General features: G+C 36.0%; 1 protein-coding gene across 1 annotated transcript; it reads left to right on the forward strand.

Moving 5' to 3' along the window:
* Positions 1–6,698: 6,698 nt before the first annotated feature.
* LOC149015361 (UPF0496 protein At1g20180-like) lies at positions 6,699–7,817 on the forward strand. Its single transcript, XM_089156520.1, has one exon. The coding sequence runs from the start codon at positions 6,699–6,701 to the stop codon at positions 7,815–7,817; it is 1,119 nt and encodes a 372-aa protein (XP_089012646.1).
* The last annotated feature ends 4,703 nt before the right edge of the window (positions 7,818–12,520 follow it).

Genomic DNA, 12,520 nt, shown 5'->3' on the forward strand with positions numbered 1-12,520 from the left:
TTAATCTAGGGTTTTCCTTTATCGATTTGGAAAGAGAGGAAGGAGGGATGAAGATAAGGGCATAAGGGTCTAAGACTTTGGTCTTTGCCCTATGACCCTATCACTTCTGGGGGGGCAGATTTGAATTTTGCGCATTAAATGCGCAGTAACTAACTGCTGCCAACGGCGGAAGTTGAGACCGAGATTTCGATCTCAACCGTTCACAATACAATTAATGCACGGGTACAGAAGTTAATTAAACCCTAATTTTTGTCAACAGGTTTCGGTTTGATAAGCTTCATTATTGCTTAATGATCTTAAAGAAGCTGCTTGCCATAGATTGAGACAAAAATAAAAACATATTGATGCATTATTCTTCCACAATTAAATAATTAATGTTGCAGAATAATATGTAAGTAAGGTACTTATACATGCATCTCCTTGGAAAACAACCATTTACCTGTGTCCCCTCTGAAAATCATGAATTACATTCAGCCCCTTCAAGGTTGATGGCGTAAAGGCTCTGTAAAGACAACAATGCCCTTTTTGGCTTTTTATATGTACCCCTTGAATTTCAACGTTATAACATGCTCCTTTATGAAAAGCAAATGACACATGCATCCCCTTGAAATAGAGTTTAAATTTATAAAAGAAAAACACATACTGTTAAATATTGGTCGTTAGTTTTTTAAAATATATTTAAACTACCCATATTATATTATTAATTATCTTTTAAATGGTAATATGACCTTTATACCCTTTTATTTAAACCTTGTTTTCAATATATACCATTAAGGTTATTTTGCAAATTTGTTGACCTAGAGAGAGAAAATAATTGAGAATCCAAGAAGAAAAGACAAGTACCCAAAAAAAAAAAAAAAAAGAAGAAGAGTGGAGTAGGTAAAATTGATTCGTTTCGTCCCTTTGATGAAATCGTGTATACCACAAACTTTAATTCCGGAATCAAAACCTATGGATCACAGAGTTCTTAGGTCTCTCTAGTTTCATTGTAGAGTTGTAAAACAATTCTAGTTATTCTGACTGCAAAATATAATTATAGAAATGGAAGAAGAAATGCAACCATTATTGATCAACTAACTAAAGAGAGAATACACAAAATAGAAAGAGAGTTACATAAGAGGCAATATGACCTAGAAATTTAAAAGCAACTTACTTTAACTTCTTGAAGAGAAGAACTTCTGCAGGGCCAAAATTTGGAGCGATGAAAATGACGAGATCTGAGAACTATATGATCATGCACTAATAAATTAACCGTATTCAAGCCCTTAATCGATAGGAGATTAATTCAAGCTCTTCGAGAAGGATATTGGCCACTCAAGTTCATCCAACATAGCAAAAGAGAAGGTCTAAGGTTCTCAATCTCATTTTTTTTTTTTCTTTTTCCGATATCGATTTGGAAACAGAAGAAAGAAGAAACAAGAAACAAGATAAGGGTGTAAAGGCAAAACTGGTATTTTAGTTATGTCCTTTACAAATAAGGATAGTATTGTCCTTTTCTATTAAAAACAAACAGAGCTTTAACACAATCGGGGTTTAGAGGGGCTAAATTAAATAATTCACGTTGTAAAAGTCCTACCATTTGAAGGGTAATATGGTCATTTTGAAAACTAATGATTGTGTTTGATAGTCTTGGGTTTTTTCGTAATATGGATCTTATGTCAAGGCAATGCACGTAATTTGTGTTTTTGAGAGGAAACGCATGTAATAGAGTTGAAAATTGAAATATGAAGTGATACATGTAATTTTTTTATTTTTATATTTTTCTTTTGTAGAAATAAATGTAACTTGAGTTAATGTAAAATAATCATACTAACGTTCAATTACGAAAAATTACATTAAGTATTTCCTAAACATTATTGGATACTTTATGGTCGACTCTATTGAAAATGACCCACTCAAGACTAGCTTAGAGATGTGAATAGGGATTTTGCTTGAGAGATGTGCGTAGCCGACGGTCTAGATTCACTACTTGACCGTTTAATTAACTCACATGCAAATTATTCAAATTTAAGTAAGTTTGAACAATTAAACGGTCCAGATTTAAATCTGGACTGAACAGTGAATCTAAGCCGTTTGCTATTCCGAGGAGCAAATTGATCACGCTGCTCCCAAGCAAAATCCTATGAATAGGAAAGATCTACTCATAAAAGCATCAAATTAATAAATAAAGAATAAACATGTGACATCTACAATATTTTATTATAAGATGTTGAAAATCTCTAGAACAATATTAGGGTTATAAACTTATAATAGAAGTTGGTCAGATTTTTAAAACCTTGACATTGGTCTTAACCTACATGGTGGGTAGCCGGTTAGATCTTCAACTTTGATCTTGACCCCAACCAAAAAATAATGAAACAATGAGTTGTTGCCATACTTCACAAAAATACGTGCAAGATTATATGATAAAGTCCAATTCGACTAGTCATACACTTAGCCTTGACCCTGATCAGGCCACCCCAAACTGGTCCTAACCTGCCGTCAGAGTACAGAATTTTTTTCTTTCTTCTAATGAACCAAAAAATTTGTTTACTTACGAATTGAAAAGCAATAGAGAGCTGCTAGTTACATATTATGCCAACAGATAAAATCCTGAGTTTCAAGGTAATCACAGGCGAGTTGTTTCAGCCAGCACAAGACGACTGTGTTAGAAGGAAAGCCACAAGAATATTAATATTTCAGTGTGCTTACGGTGAAGTACAAGAAAGAATGAGAGGAGAAAAGCTAGATTCCTAGCTTGCTGCTAGTGCTTCGGATTCACCTCTTTGGCTCTTTTTTTTATTGCAGATGTCGTGAAAACTTTAACCCTGCAGGAAACTGCAGGCTATTCCTACTGATGAAGTCCTAAGTAGAATTAAGTATTTCCTCATACACCAGTGCGGACGACAATTGGTTAATGAAAGATTTGCTTGAGTTTTTGCATGCCCATGAAGGTTCAGCATCAACTAGAAGTGACACTCGAGTTTGGAAGAATTCCACTAATGGAATGTTTTTTTGGATTAAAACTGCATATGAAAGCCTCTAGCTGCGTGTATTCAGAGGAGCTGACAAGAGAAATGAAAGAGATGTGGAAGGTTACTTGGGCAGTGCAGTGAAGGTACCTCCATGGATCAACTCCTGTTTTTTGGTTGGTGGGTCACGAGAGACTCCCCACGAATGTGAGAAAGAGGAGGATTCTTCTCCATTCTGGTTCTTTAGAAGCTGCCTACGGGGAGTGGAGTGGAGTGGTTAGGATATCTGGCTAGCTCCACCGATGAGTCCTGTGTTCAATTGCCTGCAATGGAATTTTGAGCTAACATTACAAAATGTAGTGTTGATTGGAGAAAATAGGACACCATTTTTGTAGTCTAAATTACAGATGGACTCCTCGATCGAAATGCAAAAATCAATTTCACATATCCAGTAATAAAGCTAAATGATAATATTTAATAACTAAATAAATATTTAAAATATCAAATTTACTCTTATAATTCCCTCTTTTCAATTACCTATATGTCCCTCTAAGATTGTTGGTATATAATTATCTTATGGTCACAAAAAAATGTTCAGATGAAATCTGAAAATTTCCTAAAATCTCTCTCTATTTTTCTCTCCTCTCTGACAAAATTGGAAAAATCCTTAAAATCTCTAACGATTTTTTGTCTCTCTTCTCTCTCCTCACTATTTTTTTTCTTCTAAAATCTCTCTTTATTCTTGGTAATGTTAGCTCCTTCACTGGTAACGGATTTTGAATGGTTTCTTGTTGAAAAAAAGTTGTGATGGCCACTTCTCATTTAGGTTTTTCTTATATATACCACCATACTCATGGTACTACTAATGTTATCTAACATGTAAATGAATAATGGAGTTTAAGAGTCTGTAAAGTAAGATTTTTTATACTGATCCAAGGACTATGATAAATTATGTATTCAAACCCTGAATTAAACCCATCAAAATAATATTAAACTAAAATACTACTAATTAAAGGAAACCGTTCTGAACCCAAAATGAATCCTAAATCGCGTGGGGCTCTTCCAAGAAGACCACCGCATGATAATTTTCGATAACCATTTCTTCACCAACTTTGTGATCTTAACTTTAGTTTCTTTTGGATTTCTCATTTGAAGAAAGCAACTGAATGCTTTTAAGGGGACTGAGTTTGGTCTAATGGGTTTTTTTTTGAATCAAAATATATTAATAATCATGTTTCATTCAAATCTATCTCAAATATTATGATACATCGTTCGAGATAAAGACCATTCATCTAAAGTTGTAGCCAAGACCGAGTAGATATTGTGTTTCACTATGAAGAAAATGACAAACAAGAGTAAAAACCTAGCCAGTCGCATTTTTCCACCCTCTCCCCTCTCAACCGTGTTAAGAGACAATAACAAATAGTTACAAGTGAAAACCCCCCATTTCAAGGAAAAATGGCTGAAATACACTTGTACCCCCAAAAATACCTAAAAACAACAGCACAAGACCTCCAAATAGTTAGGGACTTCTCATAGCCAATCATTTCGAAGAATTCAAAATTCTAAACAAAACACACCTAGATCGTTGGTTTTTTATGTTGGTCACCAGTGAGCAACGATCTACAAACTGGTTGTGGGCACCATGCACACTACTGAGTACAAAGGCATTTTGGTCCTTTTATTGAGGTAGGGATTCTTTTACTTATATGTATAGACTCTCTACAAGTCAAGAGGGGTAGAGAATGATTAGAGTTTGTTATGTTTTGACCTAAATTATTATACCTGATTTGAAAGATGGACCCGTACCGACATATTTTGGTGGGTAACCTGAATGACCCGTTTTCGGAGATCTGTGATGGAAGCAGAGGGCGATGGGTCGACCCGTTTACCTGATTAGAGTCTATATATATGTATCTTATGTTCGTCTACCGCATTATTGAGAGATTTGAGATTTTTTGAATTAGGGTTTTGGGTGAGAGTTCTTGTAACGCTGGTCTTGGCGATTGGTTGTCAGATATATTTTTGTTCTTCCACATGATGGAAAAATCTTCTTCTTCGCCCATGGATATAGCATACCGCATTGGTATGTAAACCACGTTAAATCTCTGTGTATTTTCATTTTATTTCTACTTCGATTCGCTATTTCATGGTGTTTATTTTAACAGAATTATATTATGTTCTTTTTCGTGAAATCGTCTCCATCTAACTATGGCTGTGACCTTCAGGTGAACTACATACATGTTGTCTTATCCTTGTGGTTGAATTCCATTTCGTGACCTTCACCATATGCAAGAATCCGACCAAAAGTTTCTTGGAGAGCAAGGAAAAAGAAAAAAGAAAAAAAAAGTTAACAGAACATGCATGAACAGATATGCTTAGGAAGAATTACATGCACAATACTCATCCCACAAGAAAGCTCCAATCTGGATTCCTATGAAATAACCTACTGCCCTCATGGAGGAGGCACCTGCTGGATTGGTTACCAAACCCTGGAGTGGGACCCTTTCATGTGGGTGTGAATGCTCCAATGCAATTGCCAAGTGTAGTGAGTTTGCCAGATGTCCATTACTCCATCAGTATTACACAGAAGCAAGGCATGGTGCATTGAATTTGGTATAGGAACTTGGAGTAAATTTATACCTTACAACTTCTAAATGACAATTTTTTTTACCGTTACTCATGAATAGGGTTAAAATTCAATCCTGCGACCCTAAGGCAGTCTTATATATATGGGAGGCAGCTCTCTTGTTTGTTCATTTTTCTCATCTTCTAGTTCTCCACAAATTTTAGGGCTCTCAATGCATGAAAGCCTAGCCGGTAATCGATCACTAGCTAGTCATCTGTTCTCTTCGGTTTTGGTATTCTTTCTCTCCTTCATGCTCTTTCAAATGCCTCAGCTCAAGAGTCTGTGGGCCAAATTCAAATCTTCTGCAACTGCAGGGAGAGGTAAATTTGTGTTTTGATCTCTAAAAGCTGTCATCTTATTGTTAACGTTTCTGGATTTTCTTGGGTACAAAATTCATAGGAGAAACATCCTTGATCTGTTCTTTCCATCGTGATCTAAGTAGATCCTTATGGTGCACATTTTTTTTTTTTCATTTAATTTATCTTATTTTGTATTCATCCAACTCCACCATTGTTTGCGTAATTTTGCCGCAATAAACAAGGAGGTTTAGTGTCTCGATTTAGCCGTCGACATAGAAAATCATATTCCGAACCTTTTTGCATGAACTTCTAATCTTAATTTTCTAACAAATCTGTGAACTGCTTGAGAGCGGCGCTGCTCCGAGCAGTTCATAGTTGGGATGCACTTTGGGCTCTCGACCATTGAATCAATGGTCGAGATATAATTTTGAGCCCAAAATGCACACTACTGAGTACCGAGCAGTTAGTTCATAGTTGGGATGCATTTTGGGCTCCAAAGTGCATCTCGACCATTGATTCAATGGTCGAGATGCACTTTGGAGCCCAAAATACATTCTGACCGACCATTATTGGAAGCGATGCTGCTTCCAAGTATAACTCAACAAATCTTGGACAACCCGGACTTTCTTGAAATAGAGGAATGGAATCTAGACATTGATTTAATGTTTGTAAAATTCAATTTTGAGATTTTATCCAAAATATTAATGGATGTACTTCATTCTTCTCGACTAACATGAAATACGCACATCTTACCATTTTAGTCCTTTTAGTTGAATTGTTGGAATTTTTTTAGGGTTTTGAGGATGAAGTTGAATTTTGATGTGGCTTGTTTGTTTGAGTGTTTCCACAGCTGGTGGTGAACAAGTCAGTGACGAGCGCAACAATGTAAGCGTAAATGAAGAATACATGCAAGCCTTGAGGACGAAGTCTTACGTAGAAATATTGAGCACAGTTCAAGAACAGCTAAGAGGAAGAACTACAACAACAACTGAAGACGACTCCTCTCCATCTCCATCTTCAGTCTCTTCATTTTCTTTCTTCACAGATCTTCGTGATCAACTGCTAGAACCACCTCAAGAAATTCTTATGAACGTGATTGAAAGCTGTTCCAGTGATCACCATATCCAAAATCTTCTCATAGAATACTTCGAGTGCAGCTTGGAAGCATGCAAGATTTGTGTATTCCTCCTGCAAAACCTTTACAAAATACGAACCCATTATCTCAAGCTTCAGAGAATCATCAATGAAACAGGATTCAGCACAAACGATGACAATGACTATGATCTCATCTTCTGGGAGTTAACTTCACTTGCCAATCTTGCTAATCCTCTATCTGGCTCTACTTCAATGCAATTCCATCAAATCCATGATAGGTATGAACTGGTTCTCCACAAATTAACAAAGACCCATAAAAAGATTGAGAAGAGACTTAAACTGATTAATTTCTGCAAGAAGGCAGCAGGAGTTGGCTTCATTGTTACTTTAATTACTCTTCAAGTGTTGTCACTTATCCTGACTGCTCACAGCCTTGCCGGCATTACAGTATGTCCAGCTTTACTCACTGCATCATTAGGGTTTCTGAAGCGGAGAATAAGATCCACTCGAATGGGGCTCAAAACAAGTGTGCTGTTCAGAGTATCAGCACAGGTTGATGCTGCAGCGAAGGGGGTTTATATACTGAACAAGGATTTTGACACTGTGCATAGGTTGGTGATGAGGCTGAATGATGAGATAGAGCATACAAAGAATATTGCCAAGATATGTGTTAGAAACCAGAACAAACAGTTGTTGATGGAGGTGGTGAGGGAATTTAAAACAAGTGAATCTTGTTTTCTGGAGAAGCTAGAGGAGTTGGAGGAGCATATCTATTTGTGTTTTCTTACCATAAAGAGAGCCAGAAGACTTGTTTTAGAGGAAATAATGGAAGGGAATGCTTGACTCTTGCATTATCACAATAAGGAATGTAATAGCATCACCAGTTTGTAAATATGCAACTAAATAAGGTGAAGTCTATTCACCAAAAATAAATAAATAAATAAGGTGAAGGTTTCTTTCCTAATTGCATATTGAGATTGTAATTATGCTTAATTTGGTTGACATGATTTAGCTTAGTGTTATAGAAATAAACTTATGCACATTAATGTATCATCCTCCTGGGAAAGAAAAAAAAACCTCTGTTGTGCACATCTCTCTGTTGTGCACAATAGTGCACTTATATGCCAAACAGAAGGCTATGATTAAAGAATTGATTTTAAATTGAATTTTTTTTTTCTCAATTGTCTTTTAATTTTCTTGTTTTCTCAGCCACTTATTTAGCATATAAGTGTAATGATGTGCACAACAGAGAGATGTGCACAATGTTTTCCCTCCCCCCCCCCCCCCCTTCTCTTTTACTTGGAATTCTAATTCTTTGCCCCTGATGGATAGAGGATTATGCTTCCCGTAGAGGATCTAGACTCATATACTTACAAGAATTGAGAATAATTTTCACGAGGTTGGAGAAGTCCTTACCCCATCACCGTTTTGGTCCGTAGGTTTTGGGTCAGCCAAGTTTCATTATTGCTTAATGATGTTGCAAAGAGCTGCTTGCATATATTGAGAGAAAAATAAAAATTATATTGATGCGTTAGTCTTCCACAATGTGCTGAATAATGTATTTTTTTTACATGCATTTCCCTGGAAAACAACCTGTTTACTTGTGTCCCCTCCGAAAATTGTGAATTACATTCGGCCCCTCCAAACTTGATGATCTATAGGTTGAGTTAGTTTTCCATAGTTTTGGTACAAGGGCACTTTTTATATAAAGGGAATGGAGATATTACATAAGGCATAAGCAAGAGTTGAACCATGACCTCTTCTCTAGAAGGCATTGATTGTACCAATCAAGCAACCCTGTGTTTGCAATTAGTTGTCCACAGGAAAAGATAATAATCTATTTTAGGTTTTTTATTGCATCCCATGAATTTAAACTTTATAATGTGCCTAGTATGATAGCAATTACATGCATCCCCTTAACATACTGTTTAAATTATAAGAGGAAAAACAAATACTATTAGATGTTGGTCTTTAGTTTTTTGAAATACATTCAAAAGACCCATATTATCCTTCAAAGAGGTAATATGACCTTTATACCCTTTTACTTAAACCTTGTTTTCAATATATACCATTAAGCTTGTTAACCAATTCCTTGACCTTGCAAGAGAAGTAAGAACCAAAAAGAAGAAAAGTAGATTTTTTTAGAAAGAAAAAAAAAATGGTTGAGTCGAGAAAATCTAAAATATGATTTCCTTTTCGTGCCTTTGATGGAAACGTGGATACCACAAAAATCAATTCTCTCATCAAAACCATGTTCTTAGATCTCAACATTTTTGTTGTAGGGTTTCGAAGAAAACAATTCTAAATATTCTGACAGAGACATAGAGTTATAAATATGGAGCAACAAATGCAACTATATATTGTTGATTAACTAAAGGAGAAAAAACAAAAAAAAACTGAAATAGAAGCAAAGCTACATAAGAGGTAATACAAACCAAATGCTCAAGTGACTTAATTTTACCTTCTTGTGAAGAGAAGAACTTCTGAAAAGCCAAAATTTTGAGCGAAGAAATTGATGAGATTTGTGAACTCTGTGATCATGCACTAATAAATTAACCGTAGAATTTGGTTGTAGATCAAATTCCTTCTTTTTCTATGAGAGATATAATTCAAGCTCTTCATGGATGATGGAATAATTCAAACTCTTTGAAAGGGATATTGGCCACTGGGTTCATCGGATATTGCAAGAGAGAAGGTCTAACATTCTTAATCTAGAGTTTTCTTTTATCGATTTGGAAAGAGAGGAAGGAGGAAAGAAGATAAGCGCATAAAGGGTCTAAGACTTTGGTCACCTTATGACCCTATCACTTCTAGGGGGCAGATTTGAATCTTGCGCAGCAACTGCTACCAACGGTGGAAGTTGAAACCGAGATTTTGATCTCAGCCATTTGCAATATTTTTAATGCGCAGTACGGAAGTTAAACCCTACTTTTGGTCAGCAGGTTTCGGTTTGGTAAGCTTGATTATTGCTTAATGATCTTAAGGAAGCGCTGCTTGCCATAGATTCAGACCAAAAAAAAAAACATATTGATGCATTATTCTTCCACAATTAAATAATTAATTTTGCAGAATAATATGGTACTTATACATGCATCTCCTTGGAAAACAACCCATTTACCTGTGTCCCCTCTGAAAATCGTGAATTACATTCAGCCCCTTCAAGGTTGATGGCGTAAAGGCTCTGTAAAGACAATAATGCCCTTTTTGCGCTTTTCATATGTATCCTTTGAATTTCAACGTTATAACGTGCTTCTTTATGAAAAGCAAATGACACATGCATCCCCTTGAAATATAGTTTAAATTTATAAAAGAAAAACACATACTGTTAAATATTGGTCATTAGTTTTTTGAAATATGTTTAAACTACCCATATTATCCTTTAAATGGTAATATGACCTTTATACCCTTTTATTTAAACATTGTTTTCAATATATACCATTAAGGTTATTTCACAAATTTGTTGACCTAGAGAGAGAAAAGAAATGAGAATCTAAGAAGAAAAGGTTAAGTACCAAAAAAGAACAAAAAAAAAAAAAAAAAGAGTGGAGTAGGGAAAATCGAAACTATGATTTTCGTTTCGTCCCTTTAATGGAATCGTGCATACCACAAACTTCAATTCCGGAATCAAAACCTATGGATCATAGAGTTCCTAGATCTCACCAGTTTCATTGTAGAGTTCTAAAACAATTCTAGTTATTCTGACTGCGAAATATAATTATAGAAATGAAAAAACAAATGCAACTAGTGTTGATCAAGTAAAGAGAGAAGACAGAAAATAGAAACAAAGTTACATAAGAGGCAATATAACCTAGAAATTTAAAAGCAACTTACTTCAACTTCTTGATGAGAGGAACTTCTGCAGGGCCAAAATTTGGAGCGATGAAAGTGACGAGATCTGAGAACTCTATGATCATGCACTAATAAGTTAATTGTATTCAAACCCTTTGTCGATGGAAGATTAATTGAAGCTCTTCGAGAAGGATATTGGCCACTCGAGTTCATCCAATATAGCAAAAGAGAAGATCTAAGATTCTCAGTCTAAGATTTTTTTTTTTTTATTTTCTTTATCAATTTGGAAAGAGAAGAAAGAAGAAACAACATAAGGGTGTAAACGCAAAACAGGTATTTTAGTTATGTCCTTTACAGATAAGGATACTATTGTCTTTCTCTATTAAAAATGAACAGAGCTTTAACACAATCGGGGTTTAAAATAATTCACGTTTTTTTGTTGGAGGGCACACGCTACCAATTGAAGGGTAATATGGTCATTTTAGAAACTAATGACCAGTGTTTGGTACCAAAAAATAATGAAACAATACATAACTCACTATTGTTGCCCTACTTCACAAGAGTACATACACTGGCCCTAACCTGAGGAGAAAGGCTAGATTCCTAGCTTGCTAGTGCTTCGGATTCACCTCTTTGGCTCTTTTTTAATTGCTCTCTTGAAAACTTTAACCCTGGAGGCTGCAGCCTATTCCAACTGAAGTCCTAAGTAGAAGCATTTCCTCATACACCAGTGCGGAGACGACTACTGGTTAATGAAAGATTTGCTTGAATTTTTACCCATGAAGGTTCTTCAGAATCAACTAGTAGTGACACTCGAGTTTGGAAGAATTCCACTAATGGAATGTTTTTTTGGATTAAAACTGCATATGAAAGCCTCTGCGTTTATTCAGAGGAGCTGACAAGAGAAATTAAAGAGATGTGGAAGGTTATTTGGGCAGTGAAGATACCTCCTAGGATCAACTCCTTTTTATGGTTGGTGGATCATGAGAGACTCTCACGAATGTGAGAAAGAGGAGGATTCTTCTCCAGTGTGGTTCTTTAGAAGCTGCCTACGGGGAGTGGAGTGGTTGTTCAAAAATATCTACCAACCTTCTACATGCAGCAATGGCTGATTTGGTCTAGTTGTAACGTTTACTTCCTCTAGTTATGGCAGAATAGAGACTTGCATGAATTAGAATATAATCGGCCAAGTGATGCGTTGAAGGTTGTTGATCTGTTTGTCGCGAACAGAGTGGAATTATGGTGGTTTGGCATTCCCCATCGAAGCTTAATGTTGATGCATCAGTGGGGAAGAAGAGACAGGCCCAGATTGGGAATGTCGAGAGTTCATGAGGTGCTTTGCGAGGAAGATTGATGCAGCGTCAATGTTAGAAGCGAAGATGATGGCAATTTGTAATGGCCTGAGGATTGCCATGGATAAGGATGCTTTGAACAAGATTCTATGATAGCAGTGCATTTTCTAACTACTCCTCCATCAGGAAGGTCAACCTGGATTATTGAGAAGATTAAGGCAAAGCTGAGATCAATCTCAATTGGGGAGGAGGTAGATGTTCCAGGATGATTGAGGAGATTAAGGTGAAACTGAGATCAATTGATCATGAATGTGTTAACCATACCCACAGAAAAGGGAATAATGTCATTGACAGAATAACAATTCATAATATGAAGAGGGGATATTCTACTAGGATCCACATCATAGAGATCCTTCAAGCAGAGATGCAGCAAGGCTTAATGCCTCGAGCTCCGATTAGTTCATT

The sequence above is a fragment of the Hakea prostrata genome, chromosome 5, assembly GCF_041222555.1.
Source record: "Hakea prostrata isolate BN-2017 chromosome 5, UWA_Hpros_2, whole genome shotgun sequence".
NCBI lineage: Eukaryota > Viridiplantae > Streptophyta > Magnoliopsida > Proteales > Proteaceae > Hakea > Hakea prostrata.